The sequence below is a fragment of the Sebastes umbrosus genome, chromosome 23 (assembly GCF_015220745.1).
Source record: "Sebastes umbrosus isolate fSebUmb1 chromosome 23, fSebUmb1.pri, whole genome shotgun sequence".
Lineage (NCBI taxonomy): Eukaryota > Metazoa > Chordata > Actinopteri > Perciformes > Sebastidae > Sebastes > Sebastes umbrosus.
The window spans coordinates 9,348,282-9,366,908 of NC_051291.1; the positions used below are offsets into that span (position 1 = coordinate 9,348,282).

Genomic DNA, 18,627 nt, shown 5'->3' on the forward strand with positions numbered 1-18,627 from the left:
GAAAGTGTTTTTAATGATTCATTTAAACGTTGATCAAATCAAACAACCAGCAGCCACATCAAAACCCTCCAGCTCTCCTTTAACTTCTCCTTCTCTTCCTTTCATAGAACAGTGTGCTGCTGTGTGTGAGTGTGAGCTGCTGCTGCTGCTGCTGCTGCTGCTGGTGCAGCACAAGCTTTTTTTTCTATCTTGATCTGAACTACTAACCAAGTCTTAGAGAGAGATCAAAATTCAATCCCATTCTGAGAAAAAAAAAAAAAAAAAAAAAAAAAAGAGAAATGACGTTATTTGAATATGTGCCCAAAAATCCTTAATGAATAACTTAGGACGAGTAGGAGGCAAAATGCTGCCCCAGCTGTTTCCTGTTGAAAATGTCTGTGTAATGTAGATAAATGTGAGGGATTTTCTCTCTAAATCCGTCTCCTGTTCGCTAAATCTCACTTCTCCAAAAACGAGCCTGCGCAATGGAACAAAGTGGGAATATTGAGATGTGACATTGCCCCTGCATCTCATCCTCTTTTTCTCCACGTTTTTTAATGACTTCAAACAAGTTCCTTTTCGCCGGGCTTTGTCTTGCAGGAGGAGACCCGTGGGGATGTCTAGCGCTCTTTCCTTTCAGTGGCATTTATGTGATGTCTTCAAGGTAACTTACCTGCTTTATATTATCACTTTCACTTGCTCACCATTTTTGCACAGAGCATCCTCAGTTTAAAACTTGTTACAGTTTCATTATTGCTCTGATTTCGAATGCATGGATTCTGATTTCGAATGCATTGATTCTGATTTCGAATGCATGGATTCTGATTTCGAATGCATGGATTCTGATTTTAAATGCATGCATGTATTCTGATTTTTTTTATCCAGTTGGATATCAACTGTCCAGCATGTCTTGATGATTTTTTTTTTTAACAGATAACAAGAGATTCTCCACCTTCTCTACCTTTTATTTACTTTTTTTTTCTCTTTTTGTGCATGACTTTTCTCGGCTCTGGATGGATGGATGAATGGGTTTCTCTTTTTTTTGCACCAGAAAGTCCTAATGCATGCAGCTCTGCAAACTTTCAGAGTAATTACTGCTGAGTGTGCATTATTATGAAGTGCTAAATATCTAACCTGAGGCTGCTGGGGGGGTTAAAGAGAGAGGAGATGAAATACTTCAGATGGATAGTGTCCTGTGTTTATTCTTTTTATTATGTATATTTGGCTCACTCAGCTTCCTCGGCTGGGTTTGGCTGGAGAGCAGTTTTCCATCTCACAGTTTTGGATCAGAAAAGATTCCTTTTGCATCTCTTATTCTGCTTTTTTTTTTTCTTTTTTTTTTTGAAGCACTTCTGGTTTTGTTATGTGCGTAATAATGTGCGTAAAACAGCTGGTTTTTGGCACAGGAGGGGGGAAACGCTGAAGCCTCATTATAAAGTAATGATTTTTTAATTTAATTGATTAATATGGCTTGATTTTAACTTATGAGGATATATATATAAAGGGCTGTGATGATAAGGAGAAACGTGTGTTTTCTATTTGGATTGGAAGTCAAGTCAAATTTATTTCTATAACACATTTAAAGCAACATGAGCTGACCAAAGTGCTTTACAGACATAGTGCAGAATAAAAACAGGTCATCAGAGCAGACAACAAAATCTCACACATCCACAGACAGAGACCAAGATAAAATCCATGAGTAAAAGACTGTTATAATGAGCATTATAAAAGGCCAATTAGTTATTAATTACAATTCAAGTACATTCAAAAGCCAAAGAAAAGAGTTGGGTCTTGAGCTGTGCTTTGAAAGAATCTGTAGAGGGAGCAGATCTGATGCTGGTCAGCCTCCTGTTTGACTTGTTTGACTCTGGCACCAAAGTGCAAGTTTGGGTTTTTAATACATTTTTCCTCCACATCTCCAAAAACCCCTGTAAAGTTACCATCTGTGGCCACTTTTTATTTCTTCTTTTATTTCCTTTTTTTAGCAAGCCTGGAAGTTAAGGAAACAAACTCACTGGGTTCAATCTTTATGTGGGAAAATGTTTAGTGTTGCCACCACTGATGTGTCACTGAGCAAAGGCACTGAGCCACCAACATGCAGATGTGCTCCAGAGGTGCAATATGAGAGCAGTGACTTTAAAAGTGTATGACTTCCCTTGAATTTAAATGGAATTAAAATGCAAATGTCTGTGTGGTGATGCTCTGTGTACTCGTACTCTTAAATTCGTGAGCCTGGTTTGATAGCTCAGGGCTTATGCCCTTTTCTATCCATAGGCAAGCGTTGGAGGGAGGAGAGAGGAGATGGAGGAGGAGCCCAGTTGGTGCTGAGGCATCATGGCTCTTGTCCGGCCAGTTGAGGATTTATTTATTTTATTATTTTTTTTCTTCCTTTTCCTCATAATAAAATAAAATGAAATGAAATATGGATAAAACAAAATGGAGAGAGAAATAAATTAAAGAAAGAGAAAAAAAATAAAGAAATAAAGAAAAAATAAATAAACAAATAACTAAATAAATTAACAAATAACGAAAGAAAGAAAACTTTAAAAAAAAACTTTAAAAAAGCCAACATAACTGGGCAAGATCTATATCATGTAAAATAAATATAAATAGGTAGATAGAAGTAAATGATGGCTAAAAGTATGGTGTTTAATATGGTGATGGCTAAAAAGATGATGTTTTAAAAGAGAATGATGGATAAAAAAAGGATGGTTGTATGTGGTGTGTGGACTGTAACTGGAGTTAAATGTAATCATGGGTTAATATTGATGGTGGTGGTGGTGGTGGTGGTGGGGGGGGGTTTGATAGAGTATTATGGAGAGGGGTGTTCTGGTGGCCCATTGTCCTTCATGGATTAACTGTGTCCGTCTCTGTGTTTAGCAGCAGTGGAAACCTTAAAGCTGTCCTCTCTCTCTTCCTTGCTGCAGAGTGCGATGTGCTGTATCTCCTGTAGCCACACCCTCTCACTACTGCTGTGCGTCCTCAGCCTGACTCCGACGGCAACAGGGGCTGGCCCAGAGACCCTGTGTGGGGCGGAGCTGGTCGACACATTGCAGTTTGTGTGTGGAGAGAGAGGCTTTTATTTCAGTAAGTGCACCTTTTTATTTATTCATAAAGGTTGGCTGTATCTGTCCCAGAGCTCTCCACCTCCAGCGAGCTCATAAATAAAAAAGCAGGCCAGTTTGACATCTTGTCTTGACTTTCCCCTGCATTAATGTTCCCTTTCTTCCTTCATCTTCTCTTTAAGTTCATCCCGTGCTCCACTCTCACTGATGGACAGGAGCCCAGATTTTTGAAAACTTAAATTAAATAATGATAATTAACTATATTGTTGGTGGCAAATCGCAGTTTTTGCCCATGGGCAAAGGGGCTTTAAGTGGAATTTGGCTGACTATCTCTAAGAAAGAGGAGGGGTAGAAGCTAAATGTTGCAGTGAAGTTTTTTCTTTTTTTCCACCAGAGAAGGGAAAGCGACCCAAAGAAAACCCTCCACCAACAATCCAGGATTTAAATCTCAGATTTTTCCATTAAGGGTACAACCCAGCCCAGAACAGCACAGGATATATGGAGCTACCGAGGTTAGGTGCAATGTTCCACCGGCTGCCAGTGGTTCTCAGGACATGTATCCTGATCCTTCTGTCAGAGACGAACAGTGTGACTGTACATTAGCAGTGTAGCTGGCTCGAACGCAACGGAGCTGAGGTTTATAACCTCATTATTCACATTTCTTTGGCCGACGTCCACCAATTAAGCCAATTTGCGTGGAATGTCCCGGAGGAGCGTCGTATCTCTTCTACAATAATTGATTGTCCCTGCGACTCCTGTGCAGCTTTGACATAACAATCCATTATTAATGGTTTGGTTCGGTCCCAAAGTTATGAAAGATTTTTCCACATGTGGTAGACTTTGTCAGCTGCCAATTTCAAAAAGAAAAGAAGATATAAGATTTCTGTGGGAAATCAGCAGCATCTATAGTGTTCTCTTTTCCAGTAATTGATTGCTTTCGCCTCAACCTGAACCTGGAGTGGTTTGTAGATACACCTTCCCGAGAACTTGGTGACTGATGGAAGATTAGGGGCCAGGAGGAAGGGGCCGGTATTTGTATCCCAGCCTCAGTGCCTCAGTACAGCAGAGGGATAAGGGAGTTATAGTGGTAGCCTGAATTAAAGGTGCAGTGTCGAGGATTTGGCGGCATCTAGCGGTGCGGTTGCAGATTGCAACCAACTGAAACTTCCCCCTTGTGCCAAGCTAACGAAAACACAACAATTCCTTTTTTCAGGTGATTATGCACTAAAGAAAAGATACTTACCCTAAATGCTACATACTGGTCCTTTCTTACAAGTCTGCTGCAGACGACATGCTCGTCTCAGTCTGCTTCAGAGTGCTGATCACTTCTTTATTTAAAGTTAATTAATACTGAACGAGTCATGGGTCCAAATTGCACCAAATTCGACAAAGAACCCACCAATACACCGCCAAGTGTGAAGAAGATCGGATGAGCGGTTCTCGAGATATGAGAAGGACATATATTAGATGCTAACGTGAGCATGCTAACACGCAATGTCATTAGTTTTGGAGGTAACTGGTCATAAACCAAAGTGTTGAACACACGTTGAAATGTTGACATGATGATGGCGCTGTAGGAACATTTAAGGGATGACCAAAGTTATTACAATTCATCAAATTTTATGTGAATCTGTCTAGTAGTTATCAATTTGATTTCACACAAAACCTCATGGTGGCGCCAGAGAAAAAAGTCATTAGGATTCATCCTCTGGGGACCATGAATGTCTGTACTAAATTCAATCATCCAATAGTTATAATCCACTGGATTTATAACCATTTTAAAGCCCACTCTGCAGTTTATTCAGGGCTTTGATGATCTATATCCTCCACCCATTTTGTTGGAAACTGCATGTGGTGCTCTTGATTCTTGGCCATTTTTGTGTGATCGTCTTCTCAGTCCACCGCCTGTTCACTTCACTCTGTGATCACCTATGTTGGTGTTGTCTAACAGCAAATGATTGCTGGTGTTTGAATAGCCCCTGCAAAGATTTCGTGGGATTTGAGCTGCCGTCCTGTTCCTCAGCACTTCACATCTTTGATACTTCTGGAAAGTCCAAATGGCTGTTTTTGAATGGGCTGTTGTTTTTTTCCTGTTTGAACCAAATCATGCTGTCGTGCTGGTTGAATTTTTTTGCTGTTGGTGGTGACTGCGCCTATGATACCTGCTTCAGCCTTTAACACCTGCTCATGATACCAACAAAGCATCCTTTTATGAGGCAGCTGAAGATGTGCTCCGACATTGTGTTCTTATAACACGTGATGTGATGGTGATGGCTCTGCTTTGCCTCAGAGGACGTTGAATGATCAAGGAAGCACAGTGTAGCATCCTTTAACCATCCAGTGCTGTCGCCAGACAAAAACATTGATACTGGACAATTCAGCAAAACCCAGGATTACGTTCAATGCCAGTTTTTAGCATCCAATGCAAACGTTATAAACGATCTGTGCATGATAACGTATGGTATGGTTCAACGTATCCTCATACAACGTTTCGTATGATGTCTTACGAAAAGTTATTCCTTATTGTTCGTTTCCTACGAATGTCGAGCAACATATGTCAATGTCTGCACGTAACACCACACATACAGTCCTTTCAAAATAAACTTCCGCCTTCACAGGAAGCAACTCGGTTAGCCGCGGCAGTATGTGACGAGTTGGGATGAGAACGTGTTGTGCACCCACGTAATTAGTTCAGTTTTGACCTATAATACGAATTTTCGCAACGAATAGAATAATAAAACGCATCAGACTCAGTGTGCAAGGTTTCTGTGCAGAACGATTTTTATCGGATGACGGATTAAAAAAACGCATAACCCCCCCAACCATAACTATATCCTACATCATTGTTGTTGCCATCCACAGACATTGTAGAAATACTTTAAAACGGTAGCATAGATTGTCCAAAATGTCATTAAACGTAATCCCAAGTTTTTTGCAGAATCATCCAATATCAGCGTTGTGTCTGGAAGTCGTGTCACCATGCACCTTGCTGCTGCTGCTGCTCCCCACCATCCCGCCGCCACATTCCTCCACCCCTTGCATGCAGCTTTTCCAGCACCAGTCAACATCATTCTCTGCATCGGGCCCTTTTTGCGCGGCGTTTGCCAGAGACTTTGTTGGAGAGGCACCAAGCTGCTGCAAAGCTGCGAGTCTTGTTCGTCCAGATGCTGCTGGCAACACCCACATGCTGTGAAGTGGTCGTGACAGCCTGCTCGATTGCCAGTTTTCTGCCAGTTAAGACTTTTTGGTCTTTGGATTCCCTCTGCTGCAGCACTTCGCTTGCATAAATGACCATGTTCTCTTCATGTAGGCTGAGAGACGGTGGAAGATGGTGGGACTACGTGATCAAAGAGAGCTTTTTAGTAAATCATGCATCACATTTAGCATCTATGTGATGCAAGAATCACATCTTTAAGACTACGATTCGTATCTCAGTTTGAAAGTTTGTAAAATGGTCCGAAGCAGCAGTAGCTTAAAGCTGAAATGTTCAAGATGTTGACATGGTATGAGGGTGTCCAGAGATTGGATGATGTGTGAATGTGACAAAGTGTTGGCTACTGATCGCAGAGTTTTACGACAGCTTTGTAAATGTTTCTCACAGGCTACAGACGTGCAGCACTACTGTCCATATTCATCTCATGAGAAAGTGTTGAACGGAGGCCAATGTAACTCATGAATCCTCATGCAGGATAGACGTCTTAAACAGGAACAGACCTTTTTGTGGTACGGGGAATGTATTTGTCTTTCCCGCATTACCTTACACTGTGCAGTCACTGAACTGCACGGCGTCCATCTATCAATGCCACATTTTCCTGTGTTGAAAAAGAGGTGTATTTCACGAACACTTTTTTTTTTTTCTGAAAAGACGATGAGGTTTGAGCAGCGGGGTGCTGTGCCTCGGAAAATATGCTGTCTTCCTCTGTTTCTCTCGCTCTCTCATATTCTCTCCGTCATTCCTTTTCCTTCTCCTCGCTTTTTTCGGTCGCCACATGCACCAGCGGCTGTTTGCGTAAAAATATCTGGAGAATCCATTTGGGTCCCGTCGTCTATGGCAGCGTAACAGCTTGGCCAAAGGAGGCGAGCTCCTTTCCCTGAACTCTTCCCCTCCAGTCTGGCCGTGTTGAACTTGGCAGCCCTCCGATTGATAATGTGTCCAGAGACGGTGTTGCAACGACTTTCTGTGCTCAGAGTGCCAATCCACCTTACGCATGTCACCAAAGTAGCACAGATTTTAAGATTTCCTGCCCTGACAGAAATGCTAAATACTAGCTGGTGGAAATCTTTTTTTTTTTTAGGTAGTGAAACAAACTGCGGTCTATGAAACAGAAAAAAAAAAAACACCACCGTAGTCAGTTTTTCCAATTATTAGCCTGACCTAGAAATCCTCAGTTGTCTTTGTAATGCTTTAGCAGGCAGGACCGCGGGGTGATTTCACAGCGATGTTCATTCCATGAATCAGATCTGTTATGGGAGTTTTTTGGCTAAAGTGTGAGTGCTAAGTGGCTCCCAGTCCTAAGTCACTTCATATTTTATCAGTTCTCGCTCTAAAATATTCACATTTATTCTAGAGCGAGCGTATATATATAATCTTACTGTTGATTTTTGTGACATGAATGATGCGCAAACTCTCTTGAATTACGACAAAATGGAATAATCCCTCATTTTTGGGCCAGTTGTTGGCACACAACGTTCTGCCAAATATGAAACGTGGCCATATTTTTAGGTGTTTTTTTTGGCTTGTATTGATGTGAAGGTGGAAAGGAGATGAGACTTCCTCTTCAGTTTGTCCCTGTCAATTTTATTCAAAGCCATTGGAGCTGGAGAGAGGTACAAACAGCATGTCACATGCATGCACGCGCACATGCACGCACTCAAACACACACATAGCTAGGCCTTGTCCCTCAGCAGCAGGGGATTATGTGGATTACAGGATGATCAGGACACCCCCGCCCCTCTCTTCCCCTGGTTTTATACTGGACCTGGACACACAGCGGAAAGCACTGAGGTCTGAAGAAAGACCTCCTGTGTCCTCTCCATCACTGAGGAAAAAGGTGTCGTTTTCCTATTAAGACCTGAACCAAAACTCTCCGACCCTTCTGTGAATTACTGCTCGGCGGAACAAAGAGGCATCTCATGAAAAGGACAGGCAGGCGTCCTCCAGATTTAGATCTGTACATTAGCTGAAGTTGAGACACGAGGGATTTGAGGACACTCTGGGACTAAACAGTGCTTTACCTTTGAGACTCTTCATCACTTTAATCCAATCACATAATGTCGGACCTCTACAAAGAAAAACGAGGATATATCTAGTTGCATTAGTGCAGAGATCACCGAGGTTCATACCATTTATGGCATCCTTTCTTGTTCACCTTAGGTAGTCTCATAAATTGTCTTTCATTTCACATTCCAGTTGTAAACGAACCAAAGAATCCTGCACACTATTGATCACTCAGCCCGATCTCATGGGAAAGCGTATGAATGACCAACACGTTCTCATCCCGACTCGTCACGTACCGCCCCTTGGCGTCACTTTCTTTTTGGCATCAAAACCACTGCAGTTAGGTTTAGGAAAGAACTACATGGTTGGGCTTGAAACTACCACGCTTGTATAGTTGTACAGTGAAAATGACACTAAAGTAAACACGGGACACGAACAAACATCCACTTCCCTCCCGCCCGACCGTTGTGTCTTTATGCTCTTTAAACTACGTGCACTTTCTCAGAGAGTTTACCATTGCCGCAGACGGGTTTACATTTTAGTTAATGGAACATCTGGTGTGTTTCATACCGGCGATGGCTGTCTCTGCATTTGACACCCTGGGAATGAGGACATGCTGGAATGACAAGGCATTACAAGGACATTTCGCGTGAGATCGCATTATAGCCTTTTTTACGCCTCTTTTTACGTGTCATTTTTAATGCCATGCAACAAAACTATGGTAACGGCTGCAGTTAGGTTTAGGCAACAAAACAACTTAGTTAGGTTTAGAAAATAACATCATGGTTGTGCTTAAAATAATTACTAAACTTAATAAAATACTTACGGAAACAACGTAACAAAAGTACGGAAAACGCATTACAAACGTCACCACCGTCCAAAAACACCCCTGTGGACACGTGCCATAACTACCCTTATTTCTAACATTGATTAAGTTAAAGAACGCTGTACATTTATTAACCCTCTCTCCGGGTTATTCTCTCCCAATTATCAATGGGATCTTTTCTTTTTTATACAATTCAATAATTTCTGAATTATGTCTTATAATAAATCCATTCTGATCTAAATCTATATTGATAACTCCGTGACCCTTAAATCTAGTGGCAGTGCCTTTGGATAAGATTCCAGTGGCGCAGTAATGTGAGGAACACTTCACTCATGCCATAAACTCTTTGTGGTACCAGTGATAAAGAGGTAGTTTCCAGTACTTTAGCAGCCCTTATAGTCCCTGCCCAGCCGTAAACTGCTTGACACTTCGCAGGAAGAGCAGCGCACAGGCTCCAAGAATCCACTGTTTTTTATTGACCATGACCAAGCTGTAAAACTCAGATGCTTTCTGTGCCACTCTGGAATGGAGGAATCCAGCCATCAGTGCCGCTCCTTGGAGGAATGAACGCTATGTGTGCTGAGGCTGTCAAACACCAAACCAAAAGATGCTAGCTGGAGCGGTGCAGTGGCATCAGATGAAACGCTTAGTCGACACTAAATCTGACAGGTTGAAAACAGTTTGTGCTACCGCATAGTTTTCTGTTAAGGCGCTCCAGTCCAAAGGAATACGCTTTATAGTTTCAAGCACTGGAAAGGTGTTTATGAAAAGTTCGTAGCCTGCTCGAACGGCGGCTTTAGTCAGCTTGGATTCACGGCAGATGCAATTTATTCGCAACAGAACACAAAACAAAAAATATGCCAGAACATATTAAAATACCCATAGAAACGTCTAAAACCACTCAGCAGCATAAGGTCGTGTTCAGACAGCACCCTCATTCATTTCAATGAGAGCGCTGGCAAGAAAAATCCAAGGTCGTCCAACAAAAAAAATATACCTGGCTCAACTTTGCCAAAATAAAATATGACATCATCTGGCAAGGTGCTGCATCGGTCAATCAAATACATGCATGTGCACATCATCGGTAGATTAATTTGTAATGTCAATGGAGTATTTGTACCTAGAATGATGCTCACCATGATAACTCTCCAAAGTTGCACTGTACAGCGTTTTGGCGTCTGATAAGCTTTCAAACTCATGGATGTTTTACTCTGACATTCGTCTCACCGTTATCCGAAGTAACGCGGCCCTACAACGCAGGCCCTTAAGTATTCTACCGATTTAGCATTGCACTTCTGTAACCGTGAAACAGTTGCGGTTATGTTTAGGCAATAAAACTACTTAGTTAGGTTTAGGAAAAACATCATAGTTGGGTTTGAAATAACTATGTAAACTAATTAAACAAAGTAACATAAGTTCACAAACGTCACTAATGTAGCTTTGGGACACGAACACCGGTCTCGACAGCTCGTTCTCATTCCCATGGCGTTCAGTACCACTGCACACGGCACCCTTTAGCGCCGGTATGAAACACACCAGGCGTTCCATTAACTACAATGTAAACCCATCCACGGCAACAGTAAATGCTCCGAGGAAGTGCGCCGGGAGTGTGGCGACGGAGTTTAAAGAGCAAAAAGACACATGGGCGAGGGGAGGTGTATGGGTCCAACAAACACATGGCTTTCATCCAGGAGGCCGCTGTTTGTGTCCCGTGCGCCACGTTACAATCAGCTGTTCGTTTGTGTGTCATGTTCACAACGTTCAGTGTCATTCTCACTTTACAAACGTAGTAGTTTTAAGCCCAACCATGTATATAGTGGTTATAGTGGTGTAAAGGTAACTATAGTGGTTTTGATGGCAACAATAATGTGACGCCAAAGCGTCCGTGACAAAGCGTCCGTTTGTGACGAGTTGGGATGACAACGTGTTGGTCTCGAACTCCCGTCTGCTGGTTGAAAGTCATGTGTTTGTTGGACACATCCATCTCCCCAACCACCCGCCCACCCGCCACTAGCTTGTCTTTCTCAATTTGTATTCTACATCACTAGTGTAGTGTAGCATATTTATGCAAATGCGTTTGCATTACAGTCAGTACAGACTACATAGCGTACACATGACACGCCAATAGCAGCAAAGAAGTTGTTATTGCAGGTGAAATGACTTCCAAATTACCGTCATTCATACGCCAATCGGTGAGACCGGGTGATGAGTATTTGATACTCAAAAGATAGATCTTCGATGGCATATTCCTGTAAATGAACTTCCTTTAGTTGTCCCAACAGACCCATTGATTCCTTATATATTACTGTAAATGTACAGAAAGTGTATGTGCGTGTGCCAAAAATCAACTCGACATAACTGCCTCGTCATGATGGCTGAAAAACGCTGACACACGCTTTTCTAACCCTGACCTGAAACCCTCCTCCATCACCGTGCGTGATCCCTGAAATCCTCCACCCAGAGTCCATGTCGAACAGCAGAGGGCCGCGAGGCGGGAAGCACTGGCAGAAAAGGTTGTTTACCCTTATTTGTGTAACAACAGTCACAGAAAACAACTCTTTATGAGGGATTACAGCAGCTATCCGTGGTATTGAAGCATTTAAAACCTTCCAAAGCTTTTAGACCTGATTATTATATGCGTGTTTTTCCCAAACCTGCCCGAGCTGATTATCCTACATGTTACAACCGGTGCCAGCTGATTTTTCTCTCCCTTCCAGCTGTTTGTGCAGCAGGGTTGCAAGCTATTTTCAGAATAATAGCGGATGTTAATTTGTAAGGCTTTATTGGGAGGGATTGAAAAACAGGCCAGGCAACGAGGCACGGCCCCTCTTTTGGCTTTCAGAAGCCATTATATAATCGCCAGCCAGGGCTCAACGTCATATTTCTCTCTTTCTAAATTCCTTGACATCAGGTGTTAATATAGCGGCCAAAGGCTTGTCCCCATGATGCACACCGCAGGGAAGAAAAAGCTTGTTTGTTCAGATGAGTGACAAGAAAGAAACACAGCGGAATACCTGGCGATAAAAGGTGAAAAATGCAAATGTAAAAAGCTAAATTTGTCATCTACATATTTAATTCAACACATCCCCTTTGGCAGTTTGAGATCTGAGTGAATCTGGTTCTTCTGTTCCCTAAATAATGCAGGTGTACAGTGTATTTTTAGCATCATTCATACCTGATGTGCAACATGAAAGCCTCTCTATTGTCCCCCCCCCCCACCGTTTCCTCCCTCTCATTCACACCTCCATTATGTGCTTTGTGTCTGGGGGTCCGAGGAGAAAGATGCTTCTGTTTCTGAATGAAAGCCGCTCTCTGTCCAGAACAGCATTGTCAGGACAAGGCAGACAGGGAGCAGAAGTTAATGCACTTTGTCAGCACTGGCAGGCTTCTGAGCCAAGAGCTATTAACTCTGAGAGGGAAAGGCATTTCCTCCTTGTAAATGCCATATTAAATTATTATTATTTTATTTGGTAACAGGGAAAAGCCCATCAGCGCTATATTGCTCAAGGTGAGCGGGGAATTGTTAATGGAGAGTCTGCGTTTTTCTAAAGGCCACCAAATAAGGGTTGGTTTTAGGGGGTAAGGGAGTTGAAAAAGGAAGTGAGTATTGGCGTCATGGTAACTTAATGTGGCCACTGAGAGTATCAAACCTTTAAATTACCTCAGTGATAATCTGGACTACAACACACCTCTACTGTTTCTTGGGTGCCACCGTCTTCAGCATCCATGTTCTCCACGGTGCCAAATGAAAATGTGAATGAACGGTGGGGTATAGCCAACGGGGGTGCGGCCTCAAAGTCCGCCTGGCTGTTCCTGCAGGTTGATGGAGACCCAGAGGGCTCTGTGGTTTGGCCTCGCCGGACGGACCTCTGTGTAAAAGATACCTGGGCCAAAATGGCTGAGCGTGATATTCTCAACGTTTGGGTGACTGCGGCCCCTTTTTTTACAGGGAGGCAGCTGCCAAAACGGGTCCACAGTGTGCAACGTGATACGCTGTAAATTATACACGGAAGAAATCCATGTCATTAAGGCTGTTTGTATCCGAGGACTGAGACCCATGACCTGGCCGTTATCACTGCTTTATTACAAGCACAGTGTCTGGCCACTAGCCACAATTAATTTGATTAAATCTGCTAACAGATATTAAAAAAAAATGATTTATATAAGTTGAATCGACTGTTCGATAAACCCCTCTCCCCTTAGTTACAGTTGCTACGCATGTCAAGCCTGTCCGTTGTCTCACAGCATGCAGTTTATGGCCTTTGCACACCAAATTTTGCGTATGCATTTTTTTAATTCATCATCAAACGGAATTAATTATGTGGATGCAATGGATAGCGGTAGTCCCAAACCAGCTAATGAATAAATGACAATAGCAAGAAGCTATCGTTTAGCTGCCTAGACCACAATCACTACTGTCTAATCTTTCCTACATCCTTTGTTTTGCGACCATCCCTGGTTTCAAGAGCCACAAACATTACATAGGTCGGGGCCGGGTAAATGGGTCTAAAAACACCCGACTTTCGCGCAGGAGGCCGCTATTCGTACCCCCTGTGAGTTACGGAACTTCCGCACTTAAGGTACTCCACTTCTGTGACTTAACCCAAATGTTGACTTGTTACGCAACTTCCGTACCTAAGTAACGCCATTCCCACGATATTTTCCTACACCTAAGTAGTTTTGTTGCCTAAACCTAGCCAAGTATTTCAAGCGTAGTTATTTTAATCCAAACCACGATCTTTTCCCAAACCTAACCAAGTTGTTTCCCGTCAAGATGGAAGTATATTTTGAGAAGACTTGTATTCACGTAACAAGCAGAAATTGAAACGTGTTCCTGGACATTTGTAAGAATACACACGAAAAATGAGGAATAACTTTTCGTAGAAAATCATATGAACCGTTTTGGATGATGACGTTTGGTTTTATGTGGCTCTTTATGTGGCAAAAACATGAATGACGGACGAACGTTTCGGAGTCGGTGTGTAAACGTGATTGACACGTTTTGGACTTGGTGTGCAAAAGCCTTTACAGTGATGAGATTTACCACTCGAAATTCTTAGTAACTTTCAGAACAACGAGTCCTTGACTTCAGAAAGAGGAAGACAAAAGTTGTTGGCTGAAAGGACAACTGTTGTTAGATTTTATCAGCTGTAGATTCAGCGGTAATGACCAGCTATGTTGTCGCCAAAACTAATTCATCCTCCTGCTTGTTCCTCTCAAACAGGTAAACCAGGCTATGGCCCCAACGCACGGCGGTCACGTGGCATCGTGGACGAGTGCTGCTTCCAAAGCTGTGAGCTGCGGCGCCTGGAGATGTACTGTGCACCTGCCAAGACTAGCAAGGCTGCTCGCTCTGTGCGTGCACAGCGCCACACAGACATGCCGAGAGCACCCAAGGTTAGTACCGCAGGGCACAAAGTGGACAAGGGCACAGAGCGTAGGACAGCACAGCAGCCAGACAAGACAAAAAACAAGAAGGTGAGCCCAGCACTAAACAGATACACTCTTAAAAAAAAAAAAGATTTACTCATCAAGAAATGTGTAAGATACAAAGAGAATAGGATTGATGTTTTGGATTGGATAAGAAGATTGATACTACACTCATATCTGTTCATTCAGTATGAAATTACAGATAGGTTCAAGTTTGCTAGAAGCTTACTGTACAGCAAGACAACTTAAAGTGGCTTCATTTTCCTCCCACAGAGACCTTTACCTGGACATAGTCATTCATCCTTCAAGGTATGCATGCCAGTGGATACTTTTTATTACATTTTATTGTTATTTTTCATTCATTTAGTCATTATAAACCATACGATCTCCACTCTGACATTCTCAAAGAGTTCCAAAAGCAGAGCAACCTTTATTTTGAAATGAGAGAGATTCATTTAAACAATCTTTGTTCTGAAATCTTAATCTCTTTGCCAAAGGAAGAAAGAAAGAAAGAAAGAAAGAAAGCGTGAGGTCTAAATGCAGACTCTGTTTCATCCTCGAGTTGCCAACCTGCGGGAGAGTGTGATCCTTTTAAAGATTCGACCGTGTGCTTTTTACCCTTCTCTCAAAAAAGAAAACCATTAGCAAGAGAAGGAACTAAGTGGTTTTTGTGGTAGACCCAGTGGCACTCCCGCTCCCCAGGCAGAATCTCCACTCTGCTACTGTACATTATGTGCTGAAATTCTGGCGTCTCACCATAACACACTGACACATGCGAGGTTCCGGAGATGAAGCGAGCATATCACGTTCAGTGTATCTCCGTGTGCAGTGGCGCCGGCAGCCGTAATCCTGTATGCACCGTGCGTACGTTCTTTTTAATGATTTTTTTTTTTGGAAATGTTTGGATCACACAAGTCGGAAACAATTCTACGCAGCCACCACTGGAATCTAATTCTACAAATAGTAGAGTACTAATAATATTAGTGTAGCCTAAACTTTATCTGCAACTGTGCAGAATTGCCGGGTTTAGACAGAATGAGTAGACATGCAAAACTCTGTTTACTATTTGTCGCTGTCCGTTGACGGGGGGTGCTGAATTAATGTTGTATATTGTGAAGAGAGGGAAGGGTCACATGCAACAAACATAAAAATATAAATCAATCTCTCTCTCTCTCTCTCTCTCCTGTTACATGTCTCTAAAATGTGTTTCTCCTTTATTGCAGGAAGTGCATCAGAAAAACTCAAGTCGAGGCAACACGGGGGGCAGAAATTACAGAATGTAGTGACGGAGCGAATGGACAAATGCCCAGCGACTTGGGAAGAGAGAAGGGAGTGGCCTTACCTGGTACCCCTGTGGAATGGTTCACTGTAAAACAAAACAAAGAGGACGCTAACAAAGGTCCGAAAAGCTCTTCAAAATGATTGAAACCGGAGAGCTAAGTGGTGTTTAAGGGTTTGATGAGGGATCTTGTGATTATTTTATACACTGCACCATTCCATATCGGGAGGAATTCCTTGTTAATGCAATGTAACAGACTAGTTTAGCTGCTGAGACACGAACAAGAGCTTATTATACCTCCATGTGTGAGCTGCAGCATCCCCCCATGGCGCCAGGAAAGGTGGGAACGGATCAGCCAATCAGAGAGCGGCGGTGAGAATGAGTGCTCCATCCCGTCCCGGAGGTAAACCCTTTCAGTCCGAGAGTGGATTCATTCACTCCTTTGGTAATACTTTGTCACCTTTTGTCACATATAACAGTTACTACCCCAGTTAAATTATCTTCAGCCTGTTTTCACCACGCATTACTGAGGATTATTTTTTAAAAACAGCTTTAAAGGACAAAGACCAGGTGGTTTTATTATCAGACATTGTTGTAGTTATTTTACCTTGAAGTCAAATCCCTTCTTCTCAGCTGTCTAAGTGGAGTCCCATGAAGGTTTGAGTCCGATCCAAAAATCCCTCTTAAACCTCAGGAAGTGTTGAGAACCTGAGGACTGAGTCGGCAATCCAAAACACTTCTACAACAACAGATCAAGCACCATTAGAGGGGATTTTAAGGAAGGTGGGAAGCACAAAAACAAGAGAAACTAATTAACCAGAAGCTAAATTGGATGAAGGTTTTTTTCATGGTGCTTGTTTGGTTGTCAGAAATGGGTCATCTAGTGGATTCAAAGTACATTTGGCATAAGCCAGTGGAATAAGTCAAATTGCGACAATCGTGGCCAAATCTGTCCAGTCCCCGGTGATCAACATTTGAGTCAGAGCGGAGGTTCAAGGTTAAGCATGAGTTATGAAAGTTTAGTCACGGCAAGTCAACAAGCGTTCTGCGAAAAGTAAAATATTTTTCAATATGTTCCCAAATCTTTCAACACCTACATTTCGAAGCCAAAAAAAAAGGAGAGGCTCCAACAATAACCACCTAGACGGGAAGTTTAACGATCAATTGATCGATCTCGGCCGGTTATATTTTGTTTGTTTTTATCGAGGCCGAGAACTTTGCTACTTCAGTTGTCGCTTGGACTGCATCACCTGCCCATCATGGCGAGAGTACAACAAAAAACTCGGCAGCATCCGTCGCAAAGTCCACCGGAGAAACATGCAGATTAAACAATTTGGTAAATATTGCAAACCAAAAAAAGTCTTCCTGGAGATACGGCGCACATATAACAGTACACAAACACACATATAAAGCACCCACATAAGAGTTGTGTAACTGTGAGCAAGGGTCAAACACACACACACACACACGTTTCATGAAAAGCCAGTTCTGAGAAGTCCTTGCATGAGGACCGACAGTCGCGGCTGTTTGTTCAAGCCTCCATGCGGATTTACAGTCATTTTATCGCACAAACCGCCCAAGACATCTCATCTCTGCCTCTGCCTCCTCTGCCTGTGTATAATCAAACAGTATTCCCATTTATGTTAACCTATGCATTACTATCATTCATTGTACATGATGGTTTCATATAACAAAACTGTATTAAGAATCCTATCCACTGTATAATGGTGCTATTTTGTAGTTTGTTACTTGCAAGAGATGGCTAAGACGGACAGATGGCAGGGCTTACATCGGAGGTCTTCCCTTTTGCACAGCCTTGTGGCCACCATTTTAATAGTGTTTTTATTTGTAAGCTGTTTCAATAAGGTAGTAGTGTAAGCGAGTAAATGTATCTGTGTGAAATCTGTGAATGCATGGAGATATATAAAAAAAAAAAAAAAATACCATGTTGTGGTCCCAAGAAGGCAAAATGCTATTTTTTCTACTGTTTTTGAATTATTTTCTCAATATAGATCCCTTATGCCAAATAACTTGACAAAAGTACTGTGAACTGTGATTCTTCCAATTGTATTGAGATTGTTAAAAGTCATGGTGTGCTTTTGTCTGTCCTGAGGTGTGTGTGTTCATGCACCTTACTGGAAGCAAAGGTTATTGATTATTAAAAACACTTAACGCGAGACTACGTAACTTTTTGCTGAACAGCGGCCTCTGTGGCTACAAGTGGTAATTACAGGATAATGGCGTATTAGATTTGCCTTCATTTCCCATGATTCTCTAGAGTCAGAAACTGTTAATCAATAGCCGTGTTTTCATTCAATGGAGATGCGAAGTCCCGCCCCTTCCCGTGGACCCCATGGGACCTTATTTTGGAGAAAAATATGAACGGTAGTCAATGGCGAGAGACAAATATTCTTTTAGTCCCGTTTGAATTGCGCCATGAATCACACATATGATGTTTGTTAATTTAAAAAATAATTTTGCAAGTCAAGAAAGTCTTTTGTCGTTTGTCGTATCATTTTGTTTCGGTGAACTTCATCTCTCGTCTCGCACAATATCAATATGTCACCAACACTAACTAGCTAACTAACTAAGCAATGATCCACGCACAGATGTAACGTTATCTTACCTGATGTGTTTTATCCAGCGACTCCTGGTCTTTTTATCAGCCAGGAAGAGACAGAACGATCAGAACCCGTTGCTGGTGTGAGTTCGTGCCAGTAGGAAAACACAGAGGCATCGTAGCTTCAGAGAGAGAGACGTCACTTGCGTCACTTTCGGGTGTGTCGTCTTTCTAATTACATATTTTCACAGTCTGACACAACAAACTGAG

The 18,627-nt window shown here is 42.3% G+C and overlaps 1 protein-coding gene across 4 annotated transcripts; it reads left to right on the plus strand.

Annotated features, from left to right (window-relative positions):
• igf1 (insulin-like growth factor 1) lies at window positions 1–17,974 on the plus strand. 4 transcript variants are annotated; one of them, XM_037761112.1, is made up of 5 exons: window positions 9–643; window positions 2,907–3,066; window positions 14,313–14,566; window positions 14,792–14,827; window positions 15,742–17,974. In XM_037761112.1, the coding sequence occupies exons 1-5, from the start codon at window positions 596–598 to the stop codon at window positions 15,799–15,801; spliced, it is 558 nt and encodes a 185-aa protein (XP_037617040.1). In that variant the 5' UTR covers window positions 9–595; the 3' UTR covers window positions 15,802–17,974. The 4 variants fall into 4 exon arrangements, with proteins under 4 accessions (XP_037617037.1, XP_037617040.1, XP_037617036.1 ...); XM_037761110.1 differs by lacking the exon at window positions 9–643 and adding an exon at window positions 896–1,066; XM_037761109.1 differs by lacking the exons at window positions 14,792–14,827; window positions 15,742–17,974 and having other exon boundaries at window positions 1–643; window positions 14,313–14,784.
• Window positions 17,975–18,627: the final 653 nt, after the last annotated feature.